The 20,297-nt window shown below is 37.9% G+C and overlaps 1 protein-coding gene across 1 annotated transcript in view; it reads left to right on the top strand.

The window, feature by feature from the left end:
* The window catches only part of LOC108666861 (protein artichoke), a 70,035-nt gene that overhangs the window by 26,687 nt on the left and 23,051 nt on the right, over positions 1-20,297 (top strand). The window contains exon 2 of the mRNA XM_018153799.2: positions 6,731-6,796. Within this exon, the coding sequence (XP_018009288.1) occupies positions 6,731-6,796 (66 nt within the window). The remainder of the gene's footprint in view (positions 1-6,730; positions 6,797-20,297) is intronic.

The raw sequence follows: 20,297 nt of genomic DNA on the forward strand, positions 1-20,297 counted from the left end.
ATAATTTGGGTAAGAAGTCAGAGAAGATTATAAAACAACGCATAAACTTATTCACTGTCTGAAATACATTATCAACGCAACGTTAAAATCGTTTGAATTTTATTACATGTGCAATTAAATAGATTATTTATTTTACTTCCTTTTATGATAAAAAGATTATCGTTTGTCTTTTAAGCATCTTATGCTTATTAAGTATCCTTTTTAATTATAATGGCGGCCAACAGAATAAAATACGATGTAGGTTTACAGTATACAAACAAATGTCACTGTACATACGAATGCACGCTGTTTAAACCACTGCTGCACGAAGAATTGCGTACGAACACTACTTAAAATGCTGTTGCGACTGCAATTGACATTTTTTCGACCATCCAGCGAAGTAATTCGGCCAATGGTTGCTATGTTATTGCTACTTGAATTTCAAATTAATATCTACTCACCCTAAGAGGAGTTATTTGTCCAGTTGTTTTAATGTTATTCCTGCCTGGATTATAAATTTGTCCGGCGGCGAAGAAACGACTGCAATGTAATGTTTATGAACATTGCTGAGGCTCGCCGTTCCGTCCATATTCGGTTCGCTGCTGCAATATCTGCGGTCATTTAAGCTGCTCAATTGATTCTATTCAGCCTATATGGCCGGACCCTCTAAGTTATAGAATAACTTTCAGGTTTTTTTAACATCAAGGTTCACTGGGGCCGAGTTAGGCGATTTATAACATCGCATCTACTCTGCCAGACCGGTGCAATTAACGAGCGCCGTGAAATATATTCCGGTGCTCGGTTCAATGAACCAAGAGGGTTCTGCAGGAACGCTGGTGGACGCTGCAAAGTCTAGGATTTTTTGTATAATTGTTACCAAAAATTTGGGTGGTAAATTATTCTATTTTAATGATTAATTTAGTTTCGGATTCCGTACCACGGACATAACTTTTTCTTTTGATTGAGATTGCTTGGAGAACTTTTAAAAACATTTTATGTTTGCCATACGAGTCTGATATTGCAAAATACGATACTTTTTGTTCAAGGGGAGGCAAAGTTATTTTTTTTCGCTCATGTAGGATAACAAATGTTCCTTCTCTAGGTGGGTGGCGGGAATGACCGAGCATGTGCGTCCATAAGTGCGAGGGAAGCGTGCGCATATCTCTTCATTTCTCAAATAAATCTCTTCAGATCTTATATACATCTCTTCAGTTCTTAAATACATCTCTTCAGTTCTTAAATACACCTTTTCAGTTCTTATATACATCTCTTCAGTTCTTAAATACATCTCTTCAGTTCTTATATACATCTCTTCAGATCTTATATACATCTCTTCAGTTCTTAAATACATCTCTTCAGTTCTTAAATACATCTCTTCGGTTCTTAAATACATCTCTTCAGTTCTTAAATACATCTCTTCATGTCTCAAAAATATCTCTTCAGTTCTTAAATACATCGCTTTAGTTTTTAAATAGTTTTCTGCAGTTCCCAAATATATCTCTTCAGTTCCTAAATATATCTCTTCATTTCATAATTATATCTCTTCAATTCTTCACTCCTGAAAAATACGAACCTGTCCCGCCATGCCGCTGAAAATATCAATTTACGTGGGAACATTGATGCCTACCAAGAGGCTTGATGAAGGAGGCGTCTAGTGTCGGTGTTGAGCGAAGATACATAGATAGAAATTATGGCCGGGTTATTGGTGGCAATTCGATAGGTCGACCCTGATCCGCCGATGATTGGTAAGATCGTTTTTCAGTGCCGTGCGTGGGGCGTTTGAAATATGGATCACGACCCACAAACAGTGACACCTCACGTCGTTCTCTTCAATCTTGTTCTGAATCATGGGTAAACTTAAACATGGTCGTTTTTCGCTGAGTTATCATGGCCGGCGAACAGCCGCCAGTAAAAACGGTCTGAATCACCAATGATGAAGAGGTGGTCAACTACCCAAAATAGAATAGCATATAATAGACTGGTAATATTCTATAATTGATTTTACAAGTATTTACCTCCTTTTAGGTGAGTGGAAGATTATATTTTATATTCACTTCTCATAATTGTACGGGGAGTTGTATAAGATATTTCTAGGACTGATGCATTAGGGATTGGACCTTTGGCTTCAGTTTCAAAAGTTCTATCTTTATCGATTTTCTTATACATAGTGGGCAAGAAAAATATATCAGAGAACACCGTAATCCATTAAATCCTCCAACTTTTTTATTTTAAATGAAAATCATTAAAATGTGCCGAGCATACTGAAATAATTACAGTGAATGAACTTTACAGCGTAAGGCGCGGTCGTCACGTACGATTTAAAAAATTCAAATTTTTTTCTTGACAATGAAATTCAATTCGGATGCGAATGTCGAAATTTTGCTGTTAATTTCCAACTTCGCATGAGAGGAATCCCAAGTATTGCAAAGTACATAAACACGAATAAGTAACGTAGATTTTTACGTTAACAAGTTTAATTGGTTAAAATCGGTTGTAAAAGCAGCATTTAAGGTGGAACTTTCAAGTCTAATAGTTATATTTTTTCGATTAGCAAGAGAGGGCGACAGTTTTCATAAAAAATTGTTTGGATTATAAACTACAGGACCGACTTGCTTATAGTTTTTAGACTTATAATTACATTTGTTCATTACCGTTCTTTAATTTTAAAAGAAGAGCTAAAGAACGAAGGTATCGGGTTCAGCGGCCCGGCAGAGTCAATCAGCGGATTGTTCGGAAGCTTCTCATCTGCTATGATTGATTGCTGGTTATTGGCAGCCCAGGCAATCTAGTGGGATTGCTGCCCCGCAATTCCGTGATTGCATGAACGTGATTGCTCTCTGCGAGATTGCGAATGATGAGACCTCAGAGTCTTCGTGATGTATTCTATGGCATTTTCATTAATGGCATTTCCATCAATCATTTAGAGAACCAATACACCGTAATGGGAAGCTGCAATCACTACACTTGAGCTGCACGGAGACTTTGCTATTGAAATTTGAAACGCTGTAATTCTTTATTGCAAATTGAATTTTAATAAATCAAGTTTTTTATCCGCTATCAAATTGGTGCTTAATTTTGCAATATTCATTAGAATTGGGGTTCATAAATAGTCAATTACTCGGAGAAAAAATTTTGGTAAAAAATTAATTTTACTCATTTAAAAAAAGACAGAAAATTCGTATTTAGTTAGAATGGCGGTATGAAATATTTTTAAGAATAGAACTGCTCTTGGACATACTCGCCCTCATTTCTTTGAGTGCGTACACGCGGCGCTCTAGTCTACATAGAGGCTCGTGAGCGCCATGCGCTCTGTATGGTTGCGTCGTGCGCCGCCACAGCATACACAGTTTGGGTATTTGTATATTTGTATCTTTGTGTGAATGGTCTTTGTGTATGTTTGTACTTTTGGCGTACAGAATTTCTTTTTGAACTGTGTTTGTTCTGTGTGCTTAAATTCCCACTTTTTATGTTGCTGTACGTGTAAGATTTATGTAGTGTTTGAATGCTTCAGAATGCACAAATTTTAATACGCAATGCATCTTTGTGTACCGGAAGTACAAATTTGATATAATTTCAATGTATCCTGAGGTTTCGAGTAATTAATTGTTGCTCAAAAATCTCGGCTTCATTAAAGAAAATGCTGGCAATGAATATTGTGACTAATGAGTACGGGTTTAAAGAATCGCACTACAATAAAAAAATGTAAAATATTTTTCACGCTTCCGTTCGTATGACTTGGAGTCGGCAGGAAAATTTCCCATTTGCATTTAGATGAAGCCGCTTCGTAAACAGACGTCGTATTCTCATTCCCTGCATTCTCAAATGTTTACGAGGCGAGCGGAAGTTCTACGACGTTCGTTACTTTAAGTTTTACGTCACCAATTGACAGGCTTGGTTTGCAACTTGTGTGATGATTGGTGACATTTTTAGCCATGACGCTTGTGCGAATATATATATGAATTTATTACTCAATATATAAAACCATACTTTATTATCTTCGGGTTTTATGTTACTATACCATATGTAAAGGACTTTCTAGTTGGCTAGTCCTTTGGGAACGTTTAGCGAACTATTCATAGACGCGCCATCATAGCAGGATAAAAAACGAGTATTCCATGATGTACGGTTTCTAGAAAGGAAATGACAAATATACATAAGAAATATATACAAGACAAAATATACGCTAATTACATGAAATATATGAACCAAGATAAAGCCATAATTCAACAGGATAATCAATAATTCACGAAAACAAGCGATAAATCGAACGAACCGACTAGCTTGGTTCCTCCGGTAGTGCAGGCATCCGTATATCAAGGGCTAACAATGAAGGCTAATGACGCTAGTGAAATCAACTGCGTCGAGTAGGCTAATTCTATAGCTACAAGTTTCAGAAAAAGGGAAAATGGCGGCTACACCATAAATCTTCTTCCCTTGTTTGACACTCGTTATCTTCTCTCGTGTCTTGATTAACTAATCCCATGGATCAAGTATGGCTTGATGAAGCCCTAGTGCAGAATTAACTACTTATCCATAATTAATTCTGAATTAACAAGCCTGCAAAATGATCTTGTTACAAGTGTCAAGAGAACTCATTTCAAGTGGGGCCAAATGACTGGCGTAGAAGTAACGCGTGTCTCTATTGAACGCAGGTTTTTGTTTTTACATTTCCGGTCTGACGTTGCCAGACAGTTTAAATAAACTACTACCATGTTTAAATGAAACGTGGTCTAAAAGGTTTAATATCTACATATGGAGCCCCGCTATTTTTTTCTGGCCACCGATGTTTCTACCATAATACACATGAAGGCAGCGCCAAACTCCGGCAAGTGAAGGCTCTAATGCGTGAATTAGTGCGGCTGTCTGCACTATGTCACTGCGCGACACGCCTGCGAACCTCTTGCTTGTGCACGAATCTCATACGCATTCGTGCTCCACTAATCATTATTCCTCTGTATAAATTATAGATGTATTATCAGCGGACAATGATCGGCGCTTGGTAGGTCATACAAAAGGCGCCCATGATTTTCATTTAGGGTCGTGCGACAGCGCGGAACTGAAAGGGAAATATGGGAGAAGGTACAGTGCCGGTACTGGCTTAACCTTGTAACAAAATTCTATTGATTTGTGCCCACAACTTTCACTTTTTGAGGGCTAAATTTGGACAAAATAAGTCACTAAATTGCTTTAAATTATTCAAGAATTGAACAGTATGCTTAATGTGACTGCTCTTTGGTCAAATGTGGCAATTTGTAGGCAAAGCAGATTCGCGTGTGTCATCCCTCTAAAGTTTGCGTGCCCGTACGATGATTAAGAATTTTCCGGCGTAAGAAGATTAATTGCCCTATATTTTTAGGTGCTGTCGGGGATAAATCATTATTTAATCTGGCAATTCAAAGCTGTATGATTCGGCAATTGCATTTTTTATACGCGCAACCGAACATACAAATGTATTTGTCGCGTGTTTTAGAACACGTAGAGCCTTGAGTGTCGTTTTTGTTTCTGTGAATGAGTAAAGCGGATTAGCCTGAACGTGACTGTGATTTGTGAAGAAGATACGCGGAGCAGAGATGGCAGAACCTCAGAGGCGTATTATGGTCGGCCACCTTTAATTTTGGCATAGTCTTGGTGGTGTGTAGCTTCTACGACTCTTCTTTTATAATTAATATACGTTTTTCTCTGCTGCGTAAGCTTGTGTTTTGACTCGAAAAGGTTCGGGAGCTCCTAGTTAAAAGTCAAACGAATCTACGTAGATACCTGCCGTGCTGTTAGATATAATTCAACTCGCTTGAATTTATTAGAGCTTTGCAATGTAATTCACAAGCGTACTGGCAGTATTAACGTTTTTTTCCTTGATTCATTTATATCAATAATATTTATTACTATTATCATCATTCTATATTGTTTCACAGCCTTCATCACCTGAATATTATCAGTATCGGCAATATCATTAACCTTAGCTACTATTCACAATAAATAAAATAATGTTATTATAAATGTTACTTATAAACTCTATTACACTATGTCTAATTTATCAGTAAGTAATTGACAATAATGATGATACATAACATAGAATGACGAATTTAAAGTTCGATGCTGATATCATCCTTTTTAATTTGGTCAACATTTTCACGATTTAGCATCTTTACCGTTGATTGGAATCACCAATCTACGATAGGTAAATATTATATAATTGGCTTTTAAAAAGCTTCTATTGACAATCTATTATTCCCTTCTATAAGTTATTTCAAATAAATGTAATGAAATATTTGTTGTTTCAACAGAACTCCTCTTGTTAGACTCTATTGATTGACAACTTAATTAAATGCATCGGTCGTTGAGAATTTTCCGTTATTATATTAGGCTTTATTTATGAAATATAATATAATTATGTCATATATTATTTATAATTAAATAATAATATAGTTATTTATAATTAGATTTATTAATATTTCATTAACATCGCGAAAGCCTCTCATTATAGATGGTTTCCATTCATTTTGATCTTCCTTTAACATAACAGTGGATAAAACTGTCACGTTTACCAATATGAACGGTGATGTAGCGTCAATTTCCCATGTGTTATAAAATCATTATTCAAATGATACTCATTTACATACACATATACATATATTTAAAACAACCGTGCTGCCTATCAGACGACAGGTCAGGAAACATAAAACGTTTTTATCTTTTTTTGTAATATTAGTTTTGAATGCCTACGATTAATAAATATTTTTTCTCGCTTCAGATCGGATGAATCAAAACAAACGGACTCTGAAAAATCAGCCTCTAAATCCGTCTGCCTTCTCTACGGGTGAGTTCTTCAGTTCACTCTTATTTTCATTTAAAAACAATAAATATTTCCTATGACAAAATATATAATATTTCCTCCCACAAAGAATATTTGTGCTGGGTAATCAAAATTAGAATATTCATGTGAAGGCATCTTCTGCTTGATTTTTTATTAAATAATTGTATAGAAGTCATTTCAGTTCATCATTTCATCTTCATAAATCAGGTGAGAGTTAATAATCAAGAACAAATTTGATGCATAATGTTCAGTGTTTATTTTGAAAAGATACGGATTCTATGAATACATTTGGTGTTGATTAATCAACTCCTGGTGCAGCAATCACATTAAATATAACTCAGTACTCACTGCAGTGAGTGACAGAGAGCGCATTTTCTCGTCGATGAAAACGTGAAGTTACGGACGGACAGACAGACGGACGGACAGACGGACATGGCGAGCACAATAGTGCATTTTTTCCATAAATGAGAAAATGCGTTAAAAAGGCTGGTATATAAAAGCAAGTACAAATAACAACTTATTTAAGTACTGTTTTGAAATTCGACGGAATTTTAACAGCTGTTGTTCGATGACAATGTATTTTAATAATTTTTTAATAAGTTGAGGATAAAATTGCCAGTTCGACTTGTTTAAAAGCTTGTTAAAATTGCCAGTGCCCGAGAGAAGTATCCTGGATACGCTTCCCAACTGCCCCTTTTTTTCTATGGCATCAGTCTTCATATACACGAACGAATATAATAACTTTCTAAAATACTTTCGATTTAATATCAGTTCATTAGCAAGCATAGTTAAAGAATGTGTCTCGTTTGTGCGCGCAACGACAGAATATATGTACTTCGATAACGCGCATAGTGAAGTAATATGCTCTGCATGAATAACTTGACGAATTTCTTTATAGTGAATTTTTCAATTCGCTGAGTGCGCGAAATTCTAATTTCCTGGCGCATGAAGACCGTGTTTTGTCCAGGCTTGTGCTGACGCTGGTGGCCGAATTATCTTCATATGTACATAGGGACACGCCCTGCCCTACGCACGCCATATGTCTCGGCCCTAGGGACTATCATCCAGACAAATGATATAAAACAACGCCAGATTAATGACTCTTAATAACATCATCCACTTAAATGATACACGACATGAAAGATACGCGTTTCAATCAAACAAAAAACTATGCTTGACAATGCCAAGATATTAATTCGTGAAATTAACATACTAACAAATTATATATACACGACAATGCCAAGATAATACCTAATATTTATCTGATCCACACAAATGTATACGACCTCGTATTTTTATCATCCACACATATGATATCCTGGTTAATACATTTGCATTTCCTCTTGTAGCGCAAAACTGGAAGATCTTGAATTTTTATAGCAAGAAATGCTGTAACGCTGCACTGAATATGATTCAATTCATTATCACGCAGCATATTTTTGTGTTTGATTCACCCGAATTAGAATGAATGCAGAAATTGTGATCACTCCAGTTCACAAATTCAATGTCAACGATGCTCGATGGACAAGGTGGAGCCAGGATAACAAAGAGATAAGGAGGTCTATAATCCCATGTTATTTATTGTCTGCATTGTTTCCTATTCAATGTTTGTGATTAATAGAGACCAGTGTTCTCAAGGCTTCGGCCAGTCTAGAATAATTGTGTATTTCTGTCTATACAAAAGCTTGTGCCGAGCATCTGTGTCTGTGTGCCTGAATGTTCGTCTGCGGTTGTGTGAGGACTGGGTGTCTGTGTCCTATTGTGTGGTTGTGTATTGCCTGTGGGCCTGTGTGTCTGTATGCTTTTATTTGGTTGTGTGAGGCCTGGGTGTCTGTGTGTTTTATAAGTGCTCCTCTGTGTCACCGGTGCACATTGTTTCGTCCAAGCGTTTACCTGTTGTGTGTGTTAAATAAACAATATTATTGCGTTTGTATTCGATTTCGTTTAGCATATTTACCTGCATGTTGTTGTATGTCTGTATTCCGCTGCTGTGTGCCGCTGTGTATATCTGTTTGTTGTACGCTGAGCTGCTATGTGCCGCTGTGTATATCTGTTTGCTGTACGCTGAACTGCTGTGTGCCGCTGTGTATATCTGTTTGTTGTACGCTGACCTGCTGTGTGCCGCCGTGTATATCTGTAGTGCAGCTTCTCGCCTTTTAAGGCTGCGAAAATCAAACTCTATTAATCGAGCCCCCCCCCCCCCCCCAAAAAAAAAAAACATCACAGCGTCATACAAGGCTGGCGACGCAGGCTTAATTGCCACCGGTCGCTTAAATGTCGCGCCTGCCGAACATTAGCGCAAAATTATGGACGAATCAAGGTCGGCCACGACAAGCATCTAAACAATAGTCTATTATGCATCTATGATTTTTTCATATATGATTTTAGAATGGTAGTATTTTTAATAGTTATTATGTCTACAAATCACGGATAACAGGTTAGTGGGGGATGGGGTTTTAGATGCCAGGTTATATGATTATTTTTCTGCTAGATTTATGATTTTTAAATGTTCGAGATGCGCTTTGCTACATCTGATGATCGATATCAAAATTATCATAAAAATCACAGTATTATCACCAAAAGCAAGTAAAAACGTATCTTGCTAATTTTTATTTACTTTTGAACCATTAAACGCCGTAGGTGTGATTTTTACTAAAAAAGTTATTAGAGAACTTGAATTTTTTTGAACGGCTGACGACTGTCCCCGCCAGCCGTCGTCCCCGGCGTCTTCCACCGTCCCCGCCATCCCTCATTGGCGACAGGGATGAGTGGTGGGACTGGTTGCGGGATGGGTGGCCGGGACGGGTGGTGGGACGGGTGGTGGGACGGGTGGTGGGATGTACAACATAACTTGCATAACATAACATCTACAACATAGCATGTACAACATAACTTGCATAACATAACATCTACAACATAGCATGTACAACATACATTTGCAGGGAGATGTGTGCAAAATAAACTCCACATCATAGCATGTATAACATAACATGTGTAGAAAAATATTTACAACATAAATAGTGAGGTAGAATAGTAATAATGTTGAGGTTACTATTATCATAAAGTCTACTATTATCTCAAAGTATAAAAATTAATCTACAGTACAAGTTGCTTACGTTCAAAGAACACTTGAACATTTTCTAGTTCTCCATTTCTAATTTTTAGTTCTTAGTTCTCTCTCGAATATCCTCGATCACTGTGACCAATTCTCAAGTCAAAGCTTCCGTCATGCCACGAACAATAGAACCATTTATTACGAACGGTCAGCTGCACAGATTCGTATCGACGATAAGTCCGGTACCTTCAACTCATGGTTCCGCGGCCACTATCGACATCAATGGTTAAGAAGTAATCGGTCATATCGAATATCCTTTTTGGGGGGAGTGTGTCCGAAAAAAACACACTGCTAAAATATCCTTGTGAGTGTGTCCGAAACACACTCCCAAAATATCCATTAGGACGAGTATGTCCGAAACAAGGACATATTTCTGTCGGTCGATGGTAACACGTCGATGATTTTTGACATGGGACATCGAGGGTTTCTGTCCGTATGGTTTGCGTGTGACAGGGTCTGGCCCCATGACATATATTGAAGCCAATCAATTTCTGATCCACACGTTGCCAAGTGAAAGGAAAGTTACGATCAGGTGATTCGGGACCGACGATCGTGTCGAGGGTCGGCACTTGCCCTCTTGACCTTTTTAATTGCAGTACTCCTAATTTTTTTCTTTTTAATTAGAATCGTTTATTTTCCCAATCTGTGGCTAATGTAATAAACTATGCCCACAAATGATTTTTATGAGTTAAAGTTGTATGAATATTGTGCTATTTTCTTAGAATTTTGCACTGAATTGTCTTTAGTTGCACCAAGTGCAGAAACTTTGTAAGAAGCTTTTGATTGCATTTAATCGCCTCTGCTGTACGTCCCCTCAATTCATCACAAATCTGTACCATATGCATCTTTATTCACATACAGCTCCTGCATTATCTAACATTCTAACTCAATAGAAAAGCATTCACTCTGTTAATTTCCTGCCAAACTCTTATCACAGGTGTCGGTTCAACCCTTCACTTAACACTCGTTAGCGAAGAGATATTACAGATACGAATCGGAGTCATATCTCGTCGGCCATTGGCTAGCCTCCAATAAACAGCTTGTAACTTTTAATGAGGTAAATGCATGGTGGCCACAGATCTCAGCATAGCTATATCGTTTTGAGCATCTTGCAAAAGTCTGGCAGCTATTGCTCCTTGAGGTCATTTATCTTTCTCAGTGACAGAGGGAACAAAGGTTTGTTGGTTCACCGCGTCGGGCAGACTTACGTAAAACTTTCGGTTCTGCAACCACCTCCACAGAACCGGTCCTTGTCTGCACATAATTTTCACCAGAAATAAAGTTTAGGAACAATCCGGAAACTCCCAACCATGCATCGATGAATGCATGTTTTTTTAAACTGTACATTGTCGTATCCCGTATTTCTGAATCTGTACTTATTATTGTTAAAAACTACCATCGGACAAGGAAATTGTAGATGTTTTACCTTTTGGAGAAAGGAGTGTCACGCTAGGCATTCGAGTTAAATAGAATGTTATATATGTTATATACGCTTCCAGCCACGAAACGTTGTTCACGACACTGCATGAGAACAAAAATATGGTAAATGCTCGGACAAAAATTATGATTAGTGTTGCTTTTAATATTATGTTAAAACTATTTTTATTATTTTGCCCATAATTATTTATAGTTCCTTATTATTTTTATTTTATTAATTATTGCTAAAAATGCTTATCCATAAGTGGTGGCATGCTCACAATGCAGAGGCTTACGTTACCTTAAAAAGAGAATAAGTAATCACCATTAACAAATAACCAATAATGTCAGTCATGCTAAGCTAGAAAAAATAAATTCTATACACGGACTCGCAGGAAGCATTCACATAACAATCAGTAACTTATTTTACAAACAATCACGGTCGTTGGAGATTGTGATAGCAACGCTTCAGGGCGTGGATTGTTATTTCGAAGGAGTGCTCGGAAAAATCTATGGGTCATATCGTCCAAATTGTGATACGAACTCCGCATTTAACTCTGATACTCCATTTTGAATTGTCAAACTGGGTCATGGTTGATCCAATTAATAGGAAAAGCTGCATCATTATTTGGACAAATTTCGCACTTATTTGCCTGAGTGCGCTTCTAAACTGACGCTCCGGGTTCGCCTTGAGAAGTGAACGAGCTGCCATCGTTAATTCGGCGTTAATTTAAGATTATGTATATAATTGTATATTAATTATAGGAGACAGATGGGTGGCCATCTGTAATTCGGCCATGTGTGTGTAATGCATAGAAACATTCCGAGAAATGTGTGGCACATTGTTAAAATAATGAGGCATTTTGGTCTCTTGTCGGTCATCCTAACTATAAAATTGACCCGGCAAAAGGACGGATTATCGGTACTGCGCCTACTCTCTGCTCGTGCTGTGGGCAAAGAAGTGTGTCACGATTTTGACTAAATGACCCACTCCTGTTTCTGAGTGCAGTCAGCGTTGTTGTCGTAAGCGGAGATAATCCCAGGCTTAGATGTGAACAAAGGCGACTAAATATTGCTTTATTCAAAGGCGATCAAATATTGTCTCATCGCTTCCTGTCTTTATTTCTTAATCCTTTGTCCTGCAATCAATGGAAGTTTTTTTCTAGTTTAAAACTTCCGTTGTCATACTCACAGAAATTAGTGGAATATTGTCCAAACTATTTTCTGGGCTTGTATGGGTCATTCTGATTAAATTTTGCGCGGCAAAGGGCGTTCAGGTGCAGAAAGTGTGTCACCATTTGGACAATGTGAACCATCGATTTTTCTCAGTGTTTGTTCCCGTTACCCGAGCCAATTATTTTTTTTCAATTAATTTCACTCGTCGCATTCATTGCACATTTTTCTACCCTGAACCGAATTAATATTCTAGATTTTTTTTCAAATAAATTTGGACAAGTTTCTCACATGAAAAACGAAAGTTGTCATAGTTTCGTTCACCTGCGGGTTGCACTGTAAAAGAAATGAATGTGACTCAGTCCAAAAAGGACTGCATTTTTTTATATGTGGGTCATTTTGAACCAGTTCGGCCCTGCAAAAGGGCGCATCAGTGACAGTAACTGTGTCAATATTTGGACAATAAGACTCATCATTTTTTCTGAATGTGGTTCCTTGAACAGGAAGGAGGCTAGCCGCTCAGGAGCCGCCGCCCGCGGCCACACTTTCCCTTTTGTCTTCCCGCGTCGCGTTAAGAAAATACGGAATAATTTGGGAATAAACATGTGAAGGGTTGATGTGTGAAGGGTTAATGTGTGAAGGGTTGATGTGTGAAGGGTTGAGGTGTGAAGTGTGAAGGGTTGATGTGTGAAGGGGTGATGTGTGAAGGGTTGATATGTGAAGGGGTGATGTGTGAAGGGTTGATATGTGAAGGGTTGATGTGTGAAGGGTTGATGTGTGAAGGGTTGATGTGTGAAAGGTTGATGTGTGAAGGGTTGATATGTGAAGGGGTGATGTGTGAAGGGGTGATGTGTGAAGGGTTGATGTGTGAAGGGGTGATGTGTGAAGGGTTGATATGTGAAGGGGTGATGTGTGAAGGGGTGATGTGTGAAGGGTTGATGTGTGAAGGGGTGATGTGTGAAGGGCTGATGTGTGAAGGGTTGATGTGTGAAGGGGTGATGTGTGAAGGGCTGATGTGTGAAGGGTTGATGTGTGAAGGGGTGATGTGTGAAGGGGTGATGTGTGAAGGGGTGAGGTGATGTGTGAAGGGTTGATGTGTGAAGAGGTGATGTGTGAAGGGTTGATGTGTGAAGGGTTGATGTGTGAAGGGGTGATGTGTGAAGGGGTGATGTGTGAAGGAGTGATGTGTGGAAGGGTTGATGTGCGAAGGGTTGATGTGTGAAGGGTTGATGATGGCAGGATGATGGCAGGAGGCGGCTTATTTGTGCCTGTTGGAATTTCATTTAAAAACTTGCTATTTGATACAAAATTTCGAAGATATAATTTTTAAACATTATAGTTCCATTTTATACATGTTTGCCACACAGGCTCGGCAAATTAAAGCAAATTAACTAATTGCTTTAATTTGAACGTGAAGCGGCGAGAGGAGTGACGGTGGCGGCTCTTATTTTACCTCGCAATTCAACTCACTATTATTACTATTTTACCTCATAATTTAACTCACTATTATTACAGTCCACTATTTTTACTATCCATGGGTCATGTCCTAGTGAACCATTTTTTTACCAACAGCACGAGGGGAGAGCGGGCGTAGTGCGGCACTACGTAATGTTGCCCTTGTGGTAGTACCAACACAAGGACAAATAAAACAAATAAAATACTTTTAAAAACCACGTTTTCTTAACGGACAAAAATACATTCAGTCTTAAATATCATTAAAGTTATGTAGAATGTTATGTAATGTTATGTGAGAGTTGATGTTTTTCTATTTTGTCCGCCATGAAAACGTGGTTATTAAATTCTTTTTATTTGTTTTATTTCATTGTTTTTAGTTTGTAACTACCAGAAAAACGTGGTTTTTAAGAATGGTTTTAAATTTATTAAAAAAGTTTTTTTTAATTATTACTTCTGATGATCAAATCTTGAATCGATAGGCAGCATAAGCATGCATGCCAAATTTCAAGTTTCTATGATCTTCAGAAGTGCTCTAAATTATGGTTTGAATTTTTGATGACAGACAGACGGACACGAAGCGAAAATAAGAAAAACGTCGTAAAAACGCATTACTATTTGGACAAAGTCTCAGTCATTTCTGTGAGTGCTGAGTTCCTAGGCAGAACTTAGGAACTAGAATAAACCGTAAACGGCCGTAAAATAAACCGTAAACCGTGAAATGGCCTCTGCACGGCGCCTGATTTACTTGAAATGTGAGGGCCAGTGTACCAACGAAATTTTTACATTTAAACGTCATCAAGAATTTTCAGGCAAAGTATAATTATTTTTAAATCATCTGAATATTCTTAATCTGAATTTGCGATTGAAGCAGACTTATGATGTAAATACTTATATACGATTTATATACGGCGATAAAAAAAATGTCATTGTATTTTGAAAATTTCAAGTTCTGGGTTCTGCACTGGAATTCTTGGTTATGCAACTCTTTATTCATTTATTCATGTTCCAAACCTCCTCAGGCGACGAACAGCATTGACATAACAACGAATTGCACATTAAACTTGAACCAGAGTGTTTTTGTTGACAGAATTTAGCAAATTTTTTTCAAACCTGTGCTTATCACCAAGTCAGATTGCGTAATTTTGCAACGCTGAAATCGCACTAAGTTTTGTTACAATTGTACCTATGCAGTCCGACTAAAGTTATAAAATGACGATAATTTATCATGCTTATAACAATATTGAAGTGAATTTCCAACTTCCGCACTTCAGACATTACGGATTGCCATCAGCTCCGCTTCTGCAATCTGATTCCAGAAAATGTCAGTCTGATAACATGCACTGCAAACGTTGGCATTTAAAGGCTTGAGCTTATCACAGTTGCCATTTATGTACTGAACTTACCTATGATTTATATTTAATTAAATTATGTATAATTGGAGTGGATCTCGCCTTTATTTCCATGGCATTTATGTACATCGCACAGAGCTCGGCTCAAACTTTTCATTTAATTAAAAATTATTTAAATTCAAGCGCAGTGAAGCTCACCTGTAATATTTAGGCATTTATCATGTTTTTGTATTACTTACAAATTTTTGTTGTTTTGCCCAATTCGTGTCGATATTTGATAATTATGTACTCGTCTTCTCGATGTTTATAAATTGCTTCTATCATTAAAGTTTGACAATATTGACAGTTAAAATAAATGCAGAAAGTTTGGCAGAAAATGATAACACCGCCGTTAAAAAGGGTTCCAACCCAATGAATGAATTTGTTGCCCAAAATATAGTAACGTAATTGAAAAACCGTCTGTCAAATTGCTGCACTTTCAATTTCGCTCTTCATTGAAACTATCGAAATAATTCTAATTTAAAAGATTTACGATAACATGCATATTGGCCACTAATTTACGACTTACATAATTTAATTGGGGGGCAGTCTGGACTGTGTGTAAGAATTTAAAGAAGAACTCGATATTTCTAGAATTCCAAAAAAATTTCTGAAGAAGCTTTAAAGAATTTTGAGTTTTTTTAAGATTTAAAAAATTTCAGTGTTCAACGTATTTAGCAGAAAATGAGTGGGATCCAGAACGAGAAAATTTATTACTGAGAGTAACTACCGAGCTCATTCAATATTCGGATCCAAAGAATGAGTCTGTCTCAACACCTAAAAAATACCAACGTGAATGGGGAAACTGATGAGTAAATGTTATTACGTCACAGAAAAAATATATAATATGAAAAAAGGGCCAAAGGAAAGCATAATACAAACGGGTAAAGGGGACAAAAGGACAAGGGCCTGTGAAAGGGTCATGAATTCCACGAAAGCTTGCCTACAGTTCTCGCCCTCGCCAGGAAATGGCTGGATGTAAATAAGAGGTTTGAGGGGATAATTTCTTTGAATTTACACGAATCCTTCCCTCGAGTTTCAACCTTAACGAGAGCCACCGCGGAGGGTAACGTTATCCACCTCCTGGACACTCAATGGCTGCTGATCATAGTCACTTTAATGTTAATAAGATAATCCCATGCTGATATAAATATATTCAAATTAAATTAAAACATTTACAATCTGAAATTTCTCTGGAAAAATTGAAGTTTTTTCAAAATTGGAGTTAAAGTAGGTACTTTTAGTTTCCTAGAAATCCTCAGTTCGAAAATTTCACTACAGGACCTAACTCAATATCCTAACTGTGAAGAAGTCAAGTGTAGGGTACATACAATTAGTTAACGCTGTTTTGAAATAAGTTGCAAAATTATGATTTCAGTTTTCGGCTACTGAGTAATATTTGTTGCACAAATTCAAATCAACTCAAAATTCAACTACTAATTAAAATCAAGGATTATAATATTCGGTGATTCCCATTATTTTCTAGCATATATAGATGGCCCCGGACCATTACAAGTTTTAAATGATATTAAATCGAATTATTGTTATATAACAAAATATATAATTTAGAAATTAATTCTAAATGCTGCCTACGGATTTGTCGTCATTGGAATGCATGGTATATGATATCACCTCTGCGCATTCGTTTACATCTCCCCAAAAAATGTGTGTATAACATCAAGAAAAAAGTTGTTTCTTTTCTCACAAAAAATGCATTAAAAATGTATAGAAAAAGTTATATCTTTCTGCACGCAGAAAAAATGCGTATATGCAAAATACGCCATTCTCAAATTGCTGTTTCCGTCTGCATATAATTTTAAAATATTATATTAATCATTATTATTGTTGCTCAGCAGCAAGTGTTCGGTCTAGAATCTGTTAAGTGTTTTACTTATAATTACATAAATAATTACTCAGCTCATGATCGCATACGTGAAAATAACAACAAATTAACGTAAATGTTAAACAAAAAAATGAGGGTTTGAATTTAGGTCCCCGGATGTGAACTTTGAGCTTAAGCTGATGACCTGCGATCAAATGCACAGTTTCTACTGTTAAATGACCAGTGGCCACACTATAAAAAAATAGTTACGAGTTTGTAACTCCGTAAGCCAATCACTGACGGTTTTTTAAAACTGAACTCACCAATCAAAGACGAGAAATCTGTAGCTACGTGCACTTGAGTAAGTTTTCACATGCGGCCCTATAGCGCAATTCCTTTATCACATCCGTGTTAATGGAGTATTATAGATGGATTATCAGAGGATTAAAGATGGATTATCGGAGGATAAAAGATGGATATATTAAGTGATGACAACATTGTTTATAATACTTTTAGAAATATTATAGGTAGCCACCGTACGGCTGATAGAGGTACAAAGGAGAACCTATATGCTTTTTAAGTATAGGTTTAAGCATGGATGAAACCGTAGCGTGTAGCGTTATATAGACAATAATGACGCTGAAATAGTTTATTTTTTACGATTTGTTTGCTGCTGCGTGCGGTCGTGCGGCTGCTCGATTGCGCTGCACTACGAAACTGATATTTTACCGAAATAATAGCTTACAATCCTGGTAGGAATAACGTACTGAAAGAAATTTCCGTTTGGTGTTCATGGGTGGCAATGGCTTAGATATCCGAGGCTTGACCGCACGGTTTTGCTGTAAATTGTCGCTTCTATATTTCTGTTCTTTATTGCAGGAAGCGTGGTTACTCAGACCATGGAATTTACGAACGGCTTCGGCATTATTTGATGGTGATAAACCAGAGGTAGTTTTTGCAATATAGCGGCTACCCATATCACCGAATATATACAAATCGCGCTTTAATTTTTGCACTCGAAGTGATATTAAATTGAATTTACGCTTTGTTCTATGGGCTACATACATTGGAATGCTCATAATTATATTTAATTAATAAAACAGATGTATTCATTCAAATAGGATATCAAATATCTCTACAGTTCAAGCATTTGTTTTAGAAAAACCTGTGTGATTAGAAGTATAATTTGCTGAGGTATTCTGGAAAATATTTGTCAGGAGCAGGCACAGACACAGGCACAGGCGCAGGCACAGGCACAGTCACAGACCCAGGCGCAGGCTCAGACTCAGGCGCAGGCATAGACACAGACACAGACACAGGCACAGACACAGGCGCAGGCACAGACACAGGCGCAGGCACAGACACAGGCGCAGGCACAGGCGCAGGCATAGACACAGACACAGACACAGACACAGACACAGACACAGACTCAGTCGCAGTCACAGGCGCAGGCACAGGCGCAGGCATAGACACAGACATAGACACAGACACAGACACAGAAACAGACTCAGTCGCAGTCACAGGCACAGGCGCAGGCACAGACACAGGCACAGGCGCAGGCACAGACACAGGCGCAGGCACAGGCGCAGGCACAGGCGCAGGCACAGGCGCAGGCACAGACACAGACACAGACACAGACTCAGTCGCAATCACAGGCACAGGCGCAGGCACAGACACAGGCACAGGTGCAGGCACAGACACAGGCACAGACACAGGCACAGACACAGGCACAGACACAGGCGCAGCCAGACGGAGCCTGAAATTTTATGCTTGAATAACAAATGGTGAATTGATTACGGTGAACGGGACGAGTTTTTTGCTCAGTGCTTGTCACGCCTCGCGGTTTTCAAGGCAAAAAATTCTCGTGAAGATTTGGCATTCGCTGCGAATTTAATTTCGATTGTATTTATTCGCAGCTTAGCAGTAATGATTTGAAAAAATTTCATGCACTTCTGGAAGGGAATTTTAGTAAATTTATGTAATAGCAACAACTTCTAGCTCTGGGTGGTATATAATGGCAACAATTTCTAGCACTTTGTGGTATGAAATGGCAACAATTTTTAGCACTTTGTGGTATGAAATGGCAACAATTTTTAGTGATGCGTGGCATGTATTGGCAACAACTTCTTGTGCTGTAAGAGATCTTTGTCAATGTTGTAGTTCACTGAAAAGAAATGTGTTTTTCTTGAATCTCTCGTGATCAGAGGGAAAATAATTAAAATTAAAATCTATTAAACTTTAATGGATGCTGTGTAAACTGAAATCATACAAAGCCATAATGTTTCGAGCCATAAATCATAATGTTTCAATAAATATATAGAATATAAGTACATGTACGTTTATAAGGAAGGTTTTATTGAAGGGACGATTAACATGCTAAGCGTTTTCTTCGCTTTTGAATTAATTGTTTTAACCTGCAATTTTAGAAGACTATAATGACATGAGTACCTACAGAAGGTTTGTCTTTAACGAAGCGGGATGTTCTGGATAAAATTACACTTATTAATTGAAAGTGATAGTTCCTTTTCCGTATTCATAATAAAATGTTTATTATGTTTGTTGCAAAAATTAGCTACTTTTTCACATATATTAGATAATTTTGTTCGCTAAAAGAACTCAATTAATTCCAGATCTTCGGAAACGCTTATATTACATGAGTTAATTTCTACCTCTGCTATACGCAGCTGTTGTCGCATGATCTCCCGCTTTTCAACATAACACAACGGATCAACGTAATCCTCTTAATATGTCGTCATTATTAAGTGTCGCTCAAATAATCCGCTAACTCCCACACATCTCCAGCAGCCTTATTTACCTAGCACATTTCCCATGGTTTAGATGAGGGAAAACGAGGGGTGAAGAAGGGAGGCGAGGGGTGGAGAGAAGAGGCGAGGGGTGATGAGAAGAGGCGAGGGGTGAAGACAAGAGGCGAGGGGTGAAGAGGGGAGGCGAGGAGAGACGAGGGGTGAAGAGGGGAAGCAAGGGGTGAAGAGAAGAGGCGAGGGGTGAAGAGAAGAGGCGAGGGGTGAAGAGAAGAGGCGAGATGTGAAGAGAAGAGGCGAGGGGTGAAGAGAAGAGGCGAGGGGTGGAGAGAAGAGGCGAGGGGTGAAGAGAAGGGGCGAGGGGTGAAGAGAG

Source organism: Hyalella azteca, unplaced genomic scaffold (assembly GCF_000764305.2).
Source record: "Hyalella azteca isolate HAZT.00-mixed unplaced genomic scaffold, Hazt_2.0.2 contig6532, whole genome shotgun sequence".
Taxonomy (NCBI): domain Eukaryota; kingdom Metazoa; phylum Arthropoda; class Malacostraca; order Amphipoda; family Hyalellidae; genus Hyalella; species Hyalella azteca.